Source organism: Oreochromis aureus, linkage group 12 (genome assembly GCF_013358895.1).
Source record: "Oreochromis aureus strain Israel breed Guangdong linkage group 12, ZZ_aureus, whole genome shotgun sequence".
In the NCBI taxonomy this organism is placed as follows: domain Eukaryota; kingdom Metazoa; phylum Chordata; class Actinopteri; order Cichliformes; family Cichlidae; genus Oreochromis; species Oreochromis aureus.
The window spans coordinates 17,972,479-17,989,016 of record NC_052953.1 but is presented as its reverse complement, the minus strand read 5'-3'; the positions used below and the strand labels follow the sequence as shown (position 1 = coordinate 17,989,016).

At 39.6% G+C, this 16,538-nt stretch overlaps 1 protein-coding gene across 3 annotated transcripts in view; it reads left to right on the top strand.

Moving 5' to 3' along the window:
- Positions 1 to 16,538, top strand: part of LOC116311870 (netrin receptor UNC5C) — a 196,888-nt gene that overhangs the window by 125,754 nt on the left and 54,596 nt on the right. For all 3 annotated transcript variants that reach the window (XM_039620757.1, XM_031729085.2, XM_039620756.1), the window contains exon 4: positions 6,028 to 6,131. In XM_039620757.1, coding sequence (XP_039476691.1) covers positions 6,028 to 6,131 — 104 coding nt within the window. The remainder of the gene's footprint in view (positions 1 to 6,027; positions 6,132 to 16,538) is intronic.

Below are 16,538 nucleotides of genomic sequence, written 5' to 3'. Positions count from 1 at the left end.
AGCGAAGGAGACTCCTTTCCTCCTTTCTTCCCAAGAATCTCACATTGCTCTTTATTGCTTGAGCAGCTGCATCAGGGGAAACCAATATGATTTGGCAGTGGTAGTATACAGGCAAAGACACCCATTCTAGATAATTGCTCTGAATGTGCTTATGTAGAGGTGCCTGAGGCAACAAACTAACCACAAACATAATAACAGTTTTACTTGAGCAATGGAAGAAGAAGTTTCAGAGGGAGAGGAAAGGAGGGGGGCGATGATGGACTCGAGGAGAGGGGGATGAGGAGAAAGGCAACGAGGAGTTTATGCATGAAGAGGTCATTTTTTGAATAAATGCTGACACTTTTTTACTGTACATATAAGAGCGTTCCCAATGAAGAACAGTGCACAAGGTCTCTGCTTCTCAACTCTGCTGTAAATCTAAAAAGGTCTCTCAAGAATGTATCCATGGTTTTGTTATATTTATGAAGCTGGATAGTGTTATCTGCAGTTGGGGAGTGAACTGGGTTCAGTGAAATGATTCAGCTATACCTCCTGTTTTGTGCACGCAGTAATTTTCCTTGGGCACGTGTGTGCACAGCAACACACATCTGTGGCCCCCAGTGTCACAGACACAATGTCATAGACACTTTTTTAAAAAACAAAACAAAGCAAAAAAATAAATAAATTAATTAAAAAAACACACAAACAAACCAAAAAAACCCCACCTTTCAAATAAACATGTGCTCTTGCTACCAAACTGGTGACAATTTGTCAGCCATAAGTTATCGATGTGTGTAAATGTGTGTGTATGTTTGTTCATCCCCCCAAGCAGTTTGCTTTAATCTCCTTTAATTTCATTCTCAATCTTTATGGAAATCAACTCACAGCCAACTCCTCATTTCACCATCTCCCTTACTAATTAAGACTAGGAAATTGTTCCTGGAATTGCCTGGCATAAAAGAAGTGTCTCATGCCTCAATCACTTCCCCTTTTTTCTTCTTGTGTCTACAGTAGTTTTATTTTTTTCGCACATTTGAAGGCACGTATAAAAGTCTATTTATTTGCTCCACTGTGAACATCATACCATGTGTGCTGTTGTCCTGTCTCCATGTGTGCTGTGCCAGCTTGTTTGTCCTTGTCTCCAGTGTCTATTATTTGCCATAGTATCTCTGTGCCTCTGTCTTTCTCTTTGTCTTTCACCATTTGTTCCTCTACGTGTGTGTCTGTGTTGTGTGGGTAGCCATGTGGTGGATTTAGGGCTAAAGCTTTGGGTGATTACTCCCATAATGAACCATCATGCTCTGTTCAGGCTGTCATCCCCCACAGGGACTTGACTGTATTATGAAGTTATCATTCAGCCCCAACAATACTCTGTGTCCTCACATAACTCTCTTCACCGATATGACTGTAAGCATGAAATCTGATTTGATTCATATCACATGAAAGTAAACCTCATTGTGTGGTTGGGACATCATAAAATCTCATAATTATAGGCTACTACCTATATTAGTGTACATCGGAGTAATAGCATGTTCACCGCTAATGCCTTGTTCATATATTTGGATTTGAATGACTGACCTGCCACAGGCGATGTATCTGGCCCTTCAGTTGTGTTGATCTAGTGTTTGCTGGAGGTTCATCAGAAATGGAAGGGTGGGGTTCAAGAAGAGAAACAAAGAAAAAAGGCTGAAGAACTGCACTGAAAATCAGTCATAACAAATCTTATGGAATAAATGGTAAATTGATTAGTTCTTATAAACCGCTTTTCTACTCTGAGCACTCAAAGCGCTTTACACAACATGTCTCATTCACCCATTCACACAAGCACTACACTTAAGTCTTTCTATGTAACATTCACACACATTCATACTCCACTGGATGCATTGGAGAGCAATTTAGGATTAGTGTCTTGCCCAAGGATATTTGGCAAACAGACTGGAGTGATGAATCCAAATGTGAAAAAGGTGTTTAAAGCATCACCAATATGCACAGAAGAGTTCCAGAAACAGGTACAACAGTGAGTGCTATCTGTAAAACACCGTAGAGGTTCTGTCATGATTTGAGGCTTCATTTTAGCCAGTGGTGTTGGGGATCTTGTCCAAATTGGTGGAACACAAAAAAAGTTTGGTTAGATTTTGATCCACTGGCAGTACCATCTGGAAAGTGTCTGATTGGCAACAGCTCCATTTTTCAGCATGACAATGATCCCAAAACACAGTGCCAGTGCAGTGAAAGCATACCTGGATAGAAAAGCACACAATGGAATAGAGTCAGTCATGAATTGGCCTCCCCAGAGCCCGGACCTCAGCATTATTGAAGCAGTGTGTGATCATCTTGACAGAGAATGGAACAAAAAGCAGCCAACATCTAAAAAAGAGCTTTTAATGTCCTTCGAGAAGAACTGGAGAACTATTCCTGAAGACTGTACTTAAATAAATGACATGAAAGCTTTCCTCGGGCTCAGTTGAAGAATAAAAGTGGTCATACCAAATGTAGACGTTCAAGTTAGAATTATGCAAACTCTTTTTTTTGCCTTATATACTGTATTTCTATTTAGTTTTTCATATGTTGCAATAAACTCAGGGATTATTTCTGAGCAAAATGTAAAGAAATGATAGAAATAAGCAACATTAACTTAAATAACCACAAATTAACCAAGGGATCCGAAGAATATCTCTGAACACACATTACAACTTTGGGACAAACGAGACCGAGCATTGGACTCTGGAAAATTGGAAAAAAAAGGTGTGTGTGTGTGTGTGTGTGTGTGCGTGCCTTTGTGAGAGAGAGAGTGTGTTTGAGTGTGAGAACAGCACATGAAACTTGTCCTTTCATTCCTCACGTAACTAATGGGCTAAACACAGTTTGAATCAGCAGCCTGGTCTCATGCTCAGACACTTGGCTTTATATGAATACAGGCGAGAAGGATTAATGATTATGAATTCAAAAGATCAAAAATGATAAACAAGTACTCTTAGAGGGGACATTTGTTGCCATTCAGTTTTTTTAATTTTTTATTTTCATGCTTTGGCTGTGCTGAATGAATATAGATTATATTTGCCAGAGGATATTAATTTATAGAAATATTTTGCAATTGTTTTGTTTGTTCCTTAAATTAGCTTAAAATGGCTATGCAAAACAGCCACATTTTATCCTAAGGCCAAAAAAATGCCCCATTGAAAATCATTACAAGTTATGCAATTTTTGATCCCACATCTTGACATCATTGTTGATGGTATTATTGCTCATGTGATTTATGCACATGGTTAAAAGTATGAGCAGTACTGCAGGGGCAGTCATTTTTGGGATTTGGCAAAACTGTACAGCACACAAGAGGCTCTGGACATGATCATGCACTATGAGTGTAAAGATGGCACCTCATCCTCCTCTAAAGACTCTTGAGGATGACATGGAGGAGGTCTCAGAGGTAGAAACAGACCAGTCAGAGTTGAACTCTGACTCATCTGATGGTGAGAGTGGAGAGGAGATGGACAGAACAGACTTCTCCTTCTCCATTTTTTTGGTCATCCCCATATTTTGGTCTCCCACAAAGACTGCAACGCACTGTTATGTCCCAGCAGCCAGAGGTTTGATCCCGGGACCTATGCACCATGCTATGCACTGGTGCTGATGGATGTATTAATGTATATTTCAGGCTGAAGCAGTATTAAAAGACTGAGTCATTTAAAGTGAAAAAAAATGACTATATAATATGTTTAAAGAAGTCTTTGGAAAGTTGGCATTTTTCGTTCTTAGAGTTAAAGAGTCAGGATTTTTAAGGCTCATCTAAGAGTTAAAAAGGCTTGCTGCTATTCATTTTCTTTTAAAGACATGTTTGAGTCATGAGAACAGAGACATAGTCAACGTTGGACTGATGATAAGGAGGTTTGGTGGATTGCTGATTTTGTGAGAAATAAAGGAGACAAATGAAGATGATACAGGTTGGTTTCATTTTTATTGGATGAGTTAATTAAGGGAACGTGGACATGAAAAAGACTTCAGACCAAGCAGATGGTTTTGGTGTTTAAAAAAAGAGACGGTCTTGCTATTGCTGCCAACTTTTCTGGCTCTCATCTTTCAGCTCCCACCTGCCATCCCAACTTCCACCTTCCCTTTCCCCCCCTCCCATTTTGCCTTGACTTCTCTTTCACTCCGCCACCTTCCATGTCTTTTTAGCCACTGTAAGGTGAATGCTCTGATGAAATACCCAGAGAGTGACTCAGAGTCGATTGGTTCAGCATTAAAAAATGTCCTGTCTGGTGTGTGGCTGTGTGTGTCCACAAATGGTGTACCACTGCTGACGGATAAGGTGATTAAGAGTACACCTGGGAACCAGGAAAGCAAAAGTATTCAAGGTTAACACACATAGACGTACATACAACATGGACACACACGCGCGCACACACACTGCTCCATCCTATGAAAGTTCTCTGTATGGTTTTAAAAAACTAAGGGCAGAGGACAGATTTACTGCAAGCCTTTTTTCCCCCAACCAACAAAGTGACTCTCAAACTTTTGAAAGTTAAAGAAAAGGTATTTACCAGCTTGCCACAGCTAAATGAAGCCATATTAGTAGTATTTAAAATATTATTAAAACACCTACATTACATTTCTCACTCCATTTTCTTAAGGTATGCAACAAAATAATCCATCTCTCGGACTTGTTGAAATTATTTAAATTATTTAGACTATCATCCGGTTACAAATCTTGCTTTTATTTGCTCTAAACAGATGTGAATGTAAGTACTTTATTTAAAAAATAATTTGCAGAAGAAAAAAAAAATCGCATTAATGTTGCTATATTACATACTTTAGAAGTTACTGTACATCCAGAAGAGTAGATAGGAAAAAATAGTGGTCTCTTGCCTCATACTCCCACACCAACCCCATACATTCATAGAGAAATCCACTGCATTTGATCAGCACCATAAATAAAGTGACCTGCTAAGTCCTGCAATGCTGCCATCTATCTCGTGTTACAGCTTCCCTTTATGAGCTGTTTTCTGTGGCAGGCTAATTATTTTTACATGTGTTGAGCTCAGCTTCGGTAAAGGGATACACGATTGCAGTCTATCATAAGGCAGCAGACTAGGGAGGGGAGCAGAAAGGCAAACTGTGTACTTGAATACTTGAAACGAATCAGAGGGCAATGTTCAATTAAAAAAAACGCACACACGCACAGATGTGTTAGAGGGTTCCCAAAGCAGTGAGATTGTCTGAAAGTTCATAAAATTGTGTAACTCCCTGCAATAAGTAAGAGACCATAAAAAAAAGATCTAACATAAACTTTTAGTGCTCCTTGAAACTAAATCCACAAATGTGACAGTGAAAGAAACATGTGCAACAAAGGATGCATTGTCTCTGCCGTCCCCTTTGCCACAGTTCTGTTGTCCTGGTTCGTTGTCCTAAAGTCGTCTACTCTGAGCTTTTTGGTTTTTTTCCTTCCTCAAAATGAAAACAGCAGAGTCCTTTCTGAAACATTCAGTGAAAGAACCAGCAGCACATTCCATGCTGCTTTGTAATGCTGTCATTTATAATGGCATGTGAACCATTAGCTTGAATCATTTATTGTCTTTGGCCTGTTGGAGATTCCTCCGCTTTCAGAAATCTGTATGGGAGGAAAGCAAGGTTAAACATTGTGCATTGCAGACTGAGTTTAATGTGTGAAGCTAAAGCGTTTGAAAGTATGTGGAGCAGTGACTGTACTTGTTGCAGTTAATATGTATGCGTGTGTAAGTGTGTGAGTGTGTCTATGTGCATCCTTGAGCAAACTAAGGTAACTAAGTGTTTTTTCTTGTTGTGGACTGAAGAGTGTGAGAAGTCAGCTGATGTTTGCTGTCTTCAAACACCCTCGGCTTCATAATTACTGTGTCATTGTTATGTCAAAATTAGGTAATGTCCCTGCTTTACACTAACAGAGCATTATCGCTAAAATGGTTTCCCTAACTGCTGAATCAAAGGAGGCTTTTTTGCCAAATGGCCTTGCATGCTGTCTGGTCGACATTATAATTTGCCCCTAGGCATTAAGTGTCTTGTTTCTCTCCCCAGACCTGAAGAAGTCATTTGAACAAGAACCCCTGGGAAAAGAAGTATCTCTGGAGCAGGAAGTTCTGTTACAGTGTCGCCCTCCGGAGGGCATCCCAGCTGCTGAGGTATGTGCAGCGTTATCGTTAACTTCCACCTGAAGTGAATGTTAAGTAAGACGTGAGATTAGGAGGACTGCTAGAGCAGAACAAGGAAGTGACTGAAGAGAGGGGATGACAGAATGAAGACAACAATAGATGTAAAAAGGTATAAAAATAGAAATCATCAAGTGGAAATAACTTTAAAGTGCCACTGAAAAGTCAGTTATTACTTATGTGACACTTTTTGAAATTGCCTGGAACTTTGAACGACAGACGGCAGAACTGAGTGGTTTGATGGGTGCGTGTGCTCCTTCACCGTCTGCAGTCGGTGGTTGAAGGCTGTGCTGAATAAAAATTTCTTGTGCCTTTTTGGCACATTTTGTTAAATAGATATTTTTTTACAATTACTAAGCCTAAATTTATGAGATTTAATATCTCCAAAACCCAGCAGGGGTCAAGATAACTTTCATTTGTAAATGTCTTCCATTGCATCGAGGTGAATAAGCAGTGTTTAGTATTAAATGATTTGGTGTTTGTCATCCGACATGTTTTTATAAGATACTGTTTTGCATTATCATGTTGAACTGCCACAGGGGAAATCAGGAGAACGGCCTAAATCCTAGTTTGACTGACAATTTTCCGGTACGCTGAGGTAACAATAATCCCAAAACCTAAAGTTTAAGCTTAGAGTTAAGTGTCCCCAGAGAGCCAATTTGAGTAGAGGATGTGAAAAATACAGAGGTTTAGTCTGTATTCCTGTACATTTGCATTTTTATTGCACGTTCTTTTACTGTACTTGAGTTCTACAAAAAAAAAAAGACTGAAAAATGGCCTGATTTCCTTTATTTGCACAGATACAATACATTTTTTTTTAGCAGCAGTTTTCTTGGCTTTCTGAAGGTCTTTTAAAGAATTTTCTTTGGACGTTAGCTGTTTTTTTACTCATTTTTTTAGTCCAGTCTTTGTACCTGCCCATTCTCAGAGGAAATGCCACTACCAAAGCCTGGACCTCGAGATTATTGAAGCAGTGTAGGATCAGACAGCGAGCAAAACAAAACACAGCCAACATCCAATGAAGCGCTTTTGAATGTCTTTCATGAATTCCAGAGAACTATTCCTGAAGTTCCCAATGTTCAGTGGAGGATGACTCAAGACTTTTGCACAGTTTTGTATACTGTATATAACAGTGAAAACTGGAAGAAAATTAAATGCAGATTCAGTAAACAACAAACAAAATACACGATCTTTGACACTTGCTGTGCTCAAGACCAGCTATTCTATGAATGCATGTATTGCTAACACACACATACTCTTACTTGCCTATACTATGTGAGATAATATTGTGAGACTCGAATATATTGTCAGCACATGTGTAATTTATTCACTCATCAAACGTGTCACACAGTAAACACCCACTTTGGAAGAGCCACACATGTCACTTCCACTCCCGTAGCGCTGTAACTACAGTGGAGAACACCATTTACAATTCACATCATTCTTTGCTTCCCTGGTTTCATCTGGCTGTGTTCCCACCTCAATGGATAAATACATAATTTCATTTAGTTGGTCACTGGGGAAGAGGAGCACGGCACTTGGAGAGAGCTGTTGTACAGGATAAGGAGTCTCTGAATCAGGTTTCAATCCTTGGGGTTTGATAGTCGTTTTCAATTGCAGCTAAGTACACAGCTCCCCTGAGAGAGAAACTGAAGGAGAGGGAGTGAGGGAGGCACTTAGACAGACCAGCATACAGAGTGAGGGAGAGTGTGGCAGAAAGGCAGAGATGAAGGACGGGTGTCAAGAGAGATAATGATAGAGAAATGAGTGGTATGGAAGAAAGGAAAAAACAGAGTGATCGTATTCTTCTGCTCCTAGAAAGGAGTAATTCTTCTTTTGAGGGAAATCGAGAAAATAAATGTGTTGAATTGTCACTTTAACAGTAGGAACAACAAAGGACATTCAAACATGGATGCCCTTTCCACTCATTGTAGCTGACAGCAACACCACCACATTAACACTGACAACTTTCTTCTTGGTTACCAATCTCATCATTAATGACACACGTGTAGCCCTACCTTATCTGCATCTCATAGCACATTTTATCTTTGGACATCTGCTGTAACACAACACATTCATGTACAAAGGCATACACTCATAAATCTCATGGCCACACACACAATACACACGCGTAGACTCTTGAAGCAATTTTTCCACTGTGTTCAATTTGCTACCTTTTCCCATTCTTTTTTCTGCTGTCATAATGGGATCTTGGAGCAAATGGATTGGTCTGTCTCCCCTGTCTGCTGAAGCTGATTAGAAGGATTTAGGTTTAAAACCTGCTGATGACCTCAGGTTGTAGCCCTGACTTTCTTTTTTCTCTTTTTTATCTGTTCTGACTTTCTATTCCTCTTTGTTCGTATCCTCTTTGCCATTCACATTCGCCGTGTCCCCTTTCGCCTGTCCAGTTCTTATATACATACATCCACATTTTCTTCCCTTTAAGTGACAGTTCTTGTTACTGATGTCCTGTGACCTCTCTAAAAATGTTTTAATATAAGTGCTTGCTGTGTTGACCAGTTGACAACTGCTGTAAAGTTGTCAGTGCGACGGGGTTACGTGATAGCCACATTTTAAAGCCCAGCTGGCATTGCATGGCTGTCAACATGCAGGACCCGACTCCTTGACCTCCCCCCGCTCAAAATAAACAAACTCAAATTTTACATTGATATTCATCAAGTCAATACATGATTATATAGAGAGTTACCTATACATTAGGACAAATATGAGTGCAGATACAGCATTGGAATGCGCACACACACACACAAAGTATTATGGGACATATACTAAGAAAGAGATTAGCCGGCGATCATTTTAACTGCTGCCTGACGGCTAGCCTTGAGAGGTCAGGGTCAACCTAATCCGAGAGTGGAAAGAAAATGTCTGTACACCGCTGTGCTATTACAACCTTTTCACATTTCTCTGACAGTACTGCTCTTGTCAACAGTTAGTCTCCTCTACATGTTTTTTTCTCCTCTCTTTCAGTCTAAAGCTCCCATTTGAAGCATTGTGAATTCCTTGAGACACATCTAAATCTCTTTAGACTGTGATAGAAAGCCTTTAAAAGCTGATGGAAAGCTACTGGAATCAGCAAGGAGGGTTCAGCAGTTCAACAGGAAAGGCTTTACGGACACAGACAGTAAATTCAGGAAAATCGCAACAGGTGCAGCACAAGGTTCAATGAAAAGCGCTTCCAGTTTATTTCATATTTTTCTGTATCTAAAACTAGAGCGTGGAGTCATCAGCAAAGTTTCTTGCTGTTGAAATTAAGCAGCTATTTCAAATAAAAACCTGAGGCACTGTATGGTTCATACAAAGGTTTTTCGCAGAGGTCGTTGTCTTGAAACATGAAAGGGTTGGAGTGACCCCAAAGGCCAGGCAAAGCCAGTTGACTGCACATAGCAGGTGGGGATATGAATTAGTGTGTGTGTGAATATTTGTGTGTTTGCCTGTCTGCGTCTGTCTCAGTGTGAGTGATTACCCCAGCTGCAGTGAAATAAACACATCAGTGTGTGGTGACAGGCCCTCCACGTGTCCATCCCTAACACACACACACGTGCACACAAACACACACACACACACACACACACACACACACACACACACACACACACACACATGTCAGACAGTAACTCTATATGCTTTTGGAGCCTTGTCAAATTCCCATCACATTCTTAACCACTCAATCTGCACCCTAAATAAGTTAGAGCTATTCACAGGGATAATGGCTTACGGCCTACCTCTGCATTTGTGGGTGTAACTTTTTACCTTGCAGAAAATAATTTAAGAATAAAGTCATCAACTGAAATTTTCAATGAGATTTATATTAAAAAAAATATTGTGCTGCATTTACATCAAGTACATATTCCATTACCTTGTTTATTTATTTAATGTTCACTATGGCATTATGGGGCATTATTTACCCTCTTCCATGACATTTGAATTCAAGGTCCACATCAGGCCAAAATTCTCCCTACTAAAGTGTCCTTGAGCAAAATACACAGACAGCTGGCATCGCCCAGGTTGTTGTTTTAGCTTATCACAGCCAGCAACAGAAAGGAGACGTTTTACCTTCAGGCATAACCTACTCCTTCCCGAGAGGTAGCTGGGACATTCGTGGTATACAGATGTGATTGTGTGAACCCAGGAGGCAAAGCTTTCACACACATGTATGCATACACACACACACACACACAACGCACACAAACACACAGGCATCTGGTTCCTAACTTCTTTTGTAATGACCGTCAATGTCATTTTTTTTTTTTTTTTTGTGAATGACTTGCTACGTTAACTAATGTGGAATAACTCTAGACATGCATTTGTGCAATAACCCGTCTGTGTGTGTGTGTGTGTGTGTGTGTATGCGTGCACGGGGTGTAACTTTGTGACGCAAATCACAGCAGACTTTTCTGTCAGAAGGCATCAGTGGCGTGGTGTGGCCAAAATGCTTATGGCTACCTCATTCTCACACTCATACTGTACACAGACACAAGTCCATTTCAGGCCCCGCAGTGGCCATTGTTAACGTGTCACATGATGACGTTTACTAGCAGAATCTTTCCCGAGGTTATAGCTTTGGTGTTGGTGGAGTGCTTTTAAATGGACAGTGAAGGTGACAGTGTGAAATAAGACATGCTCTTATCCTGTCCAGAGGTGGACGATCTCTTAAATTCCTTTTGCTTTCTTGATGTCATTCTGGGGCCTCTGTTAGCTAAATGGTGCAAGATCAACTCTTTGTAAGCTATGACTAAGTCTAAAAATGAATTTATCTGTAAAATATCCCTGCGTCTTGCATCAGATTGTCCATAAAAATGAATTTATACAGCGATTCATGCTGTAATATGTAATAGAGAAATAAATGGGTAAAAAGCAGACATGACTGGCACTTTTTACTCGTGTATTTTTGATTAATAGCATCGAACGAACATGATATTTCCTTAGATTAAAAAAAAGAAGAAGAAAAAATGACCTGACCACTATACCAGAACAATGAAAGTCATTTTCATTGTGGCTGTTCTCTGGGGAAACACGTGTCCATGTGAGACTGTGTGCGTGCCTCTGTGTGCGTGTTTTTTGTGCACAAAAACAATTTATGTAATGCTGCCTCCCCAATAGATCCTTACCTTAATCCTCTTTGAGCTAGCATAGTAAGCCCCATGGCTCATCTCCCATCACATTTTACCTTGATCCTCAACCTCTGTCAGAAATCATCACCGTAATCCTCAGATTAGTCAGCAATCGCTTTTTTTTATTCTGACTACCTAGGTGAATTATTGAAATGGTGTTAAGATTATTAAAATGCTGCTGTGATGATCTATCATTGCGCAGTAATATCTAAATGGGGCAAATGAGGGAGAGCACCATTCATCTTGTTTTGGCGGTCCATGTAATGTAGTTGGACGTTGGTAATGCCGAGAGGGATTATGATCATCATCTAATGATGTATGGTTTCTTACACGTGAATGGATGGACACAAATGGAAGAAAATACACATACATAATGTGCTTTATCTCTTATGCTCCTTAACTGAGTGTATAGCACAATAAGTCTATATAGGTCTTTTATATATAGGTCTACAAGTCTTTTATAACCACCTTGTATTTTATTAAAAAAAAATGTCACAACAGAATAAACATCCACACTCACAGAAAAGAGAATATATACATCCAGTGTAAGCTGTGATTCGGAGCCTTGGGAGGCTGCTCATCCAGCGATAAGCTGTGTCAGTAAATGCAGGCGTTAGTCAGATCTCACTCCAAAGCCAGCAGACTGTGCAGAACTGAGGAAAAATGTGACTTTTCCATTGCTAAACCTCAGCATTGCTTATCAGACTCCCTCTGTGCTATTCTGTTGACTACTCTCTGCTTTTATGCAGTTTTAAAATTAGTTTATCTCTGGCTTGTTTTCTCAGTTCATTTCCATTTGGTTCCAATCGCTGGTTCTAACTAGACCTTGAGACGCTAATATACAGAATTTGCTTCACAAAATATACTGCAAACAAATTGTTTTGTTTTTTTGAAAACATTCTTTCAGCTTTTCTTCCTTTTCCTGTGTTTGAGCTCATTTCGGAGCGCACGAACTGTCGCCAGATTGTGACTGGAACTGTTTTATAAAAATACGAAACCACAATGTTTATCTTGGCTTTTTTCGCACAACGTTTAGACTTGTGCTTTTTCAGCTCTCAGAGTGACTGTACTGTAACTATAAGCATTTACAGTATATTCGTCCGTCATCTGGGCCATTTACGGAAACTATCAATCAACATTCAAATAGTCAAGCTTCTCATTAGGTACAGCAACTCTATATTTTGCTTTTGACAACTTAACCTGCATCTTTTTCTCCCCCCCTTAGAGAGTACAGGAAGTATGCAGGCCAGCAGTGTAGCTTTAGCTCCATGTGGTCTGAGGTTTGAGTCTTTTTGAATCTGGGACTTGTATGTATGGTACCGAAGGTTGAGGAGAGGACATAATGAAGGCTTTTGTGTAGATCCCTCCACACATCTCAGATTAGGAAAACCACCTCTCTCATTTCTTTACCTCGCCAAACGCTTTAGTTAACTCATTAAAAAAAAAAAAAAAAGCTCTGGTGTCAGCATTTTTTTGCATTTTCGTGACTATTTTCGATTCATTTACTCCATTTCTTAGAAAATCTCTAAGATTTTCCCATCTCTGGTTTCTCATCTCTGTTATTTTGCTATTATGCCTTGCTGTTTTGTCAGTGTCTGCCACTTTTGTTATTCTGTGTGAATTTCTGTTTTTGTCTCTTTAATGCTTCCAACAGTTTTTGTTGACTCTCGTTCTCGTGCTGTCTTTTCACTTTGTCTCTCTCTGTCACTATCACAGTCTCTCAGTCTTCCTCATGCACCCTGTCTTTCTTGACATAGTTCGAGACAAAGCTGTGGATTGATGGTGGCATGACAGTCTAGAGTGTACTGCATTGTCAGACAGCTACCCATGCTGCCCTCGGCAATCCTTGACAGTGTTGTCATGGATGAATGAACACACAGTTTTGACACGGGGTGCAACGGTGTCAAATAACAAAACTCTCTTCTGTTCTGTCAGGTTTTATAAGTTGTTAGACCTTGTAAGTTTTCAAGACCACAGAAAACTTTTACACTTGTAAAGTTGCTCACATGAATCCATAACATCTACAAAAGGGTTCTAGTCATTTCCATAAATATTTAATGAACATGAAATCATTTAGGACCTAAAAATACTTCTCAGTCCTGCTGCTTGGAAAAGTTGTCAGATAATTTTATGTACTTAACTACAAGAGCAATTGGGACAGTAAATTCCTCAGTTGGGACTTAAGCTGGAAAACACTTAATAAGCCACGGCTTTTAAATAATTGCTACCAATTAATTGCTTTTTACTTGCATAACTATTCAGTTAAGTAGTCTTGTGAGTTACTAAAGGGGGTCATTGTCAGTGCACTTCATATGTTTTCCTTTTTTTATGTATTATAAATTCATCTTCTCATGAAATAGCAATTATCATTAGATGATGACTGTGTAATCATTAGCAGAAAATATCATTTCCAAAGATTCATGATCTGAAACTGTCCGATTGTCTAAAACATTACTGCAGTGACCCTTTAATACTATTTGTATGTTTAATGGTGTTAAATCAAATATGAATACATTTTTGCTCAACTTTATTAACCATGATACTTCTCACACATTAACTAATCAAACACTATGCCAAGACGCTTTTGGCATAATCCATGGTTTCCTGGTGTTAGAAGAAGGTGCCAGATTACTGCCCTTAGAGAAAGAGTGCTTCTATGCTTCTTCAGGATCCCATAAAGAACAAAAATGTTGCCCATAATAACATCTGCTCCTTGTTTTTAGATTAAAATCACTGCTTCATTTTGAATGACAGCTTTTGGAAAAATGTACCTTCAAAGATGGAGCATTGACAAACATTATTCTTCTAAAATGTTATTTTCAATGGCTGGACTCATTTGTTTTCATAGGAACAATATTATATCCGTTTGTTCTTATAACTTTGGCAAATGTGCATGGAATAAGTAATCACTTTGGTAAGTCAATTATGTGTTCCTGGATTATCAATTGAAAGGTAACATTCTAGTGGCCGTTTGTAGAGAAAAAATATTGTCAAGGTTTTTAAAAAGCCAACATTAGTCACTGCAAACTGAGAGAAATGATGATAAATCTCTGGCGTTGAAGTCAAATACATTCATTACCTCTATTAAACTGTGTATGTATGAAATCTGTATGTAATTAAAAACGGTCATTGTATTTAATATCAAATTTTTTCCAGACAAAGGCAGCCAGGCAAATACGCCATTTTCCTACTCCATGCATCCATCAACAAAATCCAACACAAATAACGGAAAGGCCTCTAATTGCTCAGCTGACCAGGCTAATAAAACAAAGCTGATTTTGTTACTTGGTGGTTTTAATAACACTGGAGAGCTGGAGAGTCAATTAAAAAGGATTAGCATGCCCCCAATCAGCTCAGAGCCTCTTCATGCTTTAATGATTATAGAGTGTCATCAGTACTCCTACACTGTACAGTGAATCAGCTTTGACATCCGCATACAAACACTGTGCTGTAAAAGTATGAAAAGGGTTAGCTTCCCACTTGTAACATGTACTGCCTGTGTACACATCCACACACATTTCTTTTTTATATATCTACACAGACTCCCTTTGTTAGGTACCTGCTTTCGGTATGTACAACTATTAAAAGCCAAACGATACAATGTTAAGAGTTAAAAACCTTGTTTTTCCTAATTAAATACATTTTCAACTTTTACTTTGTCGCTTTTAAATACTACCTTAACCATGCAGCCATCCACCTTCTAAGACCATGAACTGCTCATCCGCCTGAGTATAAAAGAGATTGAGGAGTTAACGTCTGAGTCAGACACTACAGGTGTACACTAAAGTGCATAAATAAGTTTGGAATGTACATTTCCCCGAGTATTTATGTCATCTATATTTCTTTCTCCATGTCTCTCCCTCTCTGCATCCTGCTTCCTTTCACCTTCCTTTGCATTCCCCACTCTTTCGTCTTCTGTTGTTCCCATTAGTGATGCTGAAGTACTTAGTAAAGGGGGGGAGAAGCAAAATACATCACTGTCCAGAGATATAAAGCAGTGGAGACACAGCTACAGAGAGCTTCAACACTTTTGCTGCACTGACCCATAACCATGCACGGGGCTGTTCTATAATTTAGCAACCTGTCAATCAGTTGAGCAGTGACTCACAGCAGAATAGTCGGTTAGATGCTACACTGCCTTTAAAGACTTGGGAAACCTCTGTAATCTCACCTAATACAACTGCTCTTCTGTGAAACGTTTGTTGTGGTAAACAAAATGTAGCTATTTTTTCCCATTATCTGTTTTTCTATTTAAATAATTGTTTCAAATATGAATGAGAATCCATCAATCTGCGAGGAACACCCAGCTGTTTAAATAAATAAATGAAGGCGTCGACCATGTGACTGCGGTCAAGCAGTCAGGCAGTTTTGTTCTTGCATATTATGACAGCTTGAATCTGTGTCACCATATTTCATATAGCTGCTATAAAAGTGTGTGCTGCAGAGTCGCTCCAGAATTATATTTCCTCGTGGCGTTCTGGGTTTGCAGATGAGACAGGAACAAAAATACAGCATCTGGTATTGAAACGCAGGAGAGAACGACTCTAATCTTTTTTAATTTCCTAACTTTCAGTTCCTCTATGGCAAGTTAAAATGTTACCTTTTGAACTTTTGATTTTTGGAGGTGTTGATTCTGATTCCAGCTGTTACTAGGTCAGCATCTGTTTGGGGAAATGTTCCCTTGACGGTGTCTGAGCTGTTGAGTGGATTTGGATGTTTTTCGTCTTGCCTCTTCCTCTAATGATTTGAGCCCAGGGTCTCATTTCAGCTTTCCATCCCCTAACACTCTCACCCAAAACTGTCATCTCTGAATTTCCGCCTTGCCTTCAACTGCTATTACTGGTATCACAGGTCCCATACATTTTCTTTTCCTAAGACAGAGGTTCCCAAAGTGTGGGGCCCGCCCCCTAGGGGGGGCGCAGAGCCATTGCAGGGGGGGCGCGGTATGAAAAAAAAAAAAAAAAAAAAGAGCGCTTGGACACTGTGGACAGGTTTTTGATGGGGCTCCCACACAAACGCAAAGCAGGAGATGAAGCATCGCCAAATATGTTTCCAAACCAACTTCCTTCCAAGCCAAAGACAGGAAAATATGGTGAAGCATATCTTCCCTTTGGCTTCACCTGCACAAGTGCCAAGGTAGGTCTCCCCTGCAAAATTAGTTTCCCTGCGTCGGGAGCACGCGCTGTGCTCTCCAAATCACGGACAAACAGTATCTCACATTCTTGATTTTTAGTTCACAAACACTTCTTGT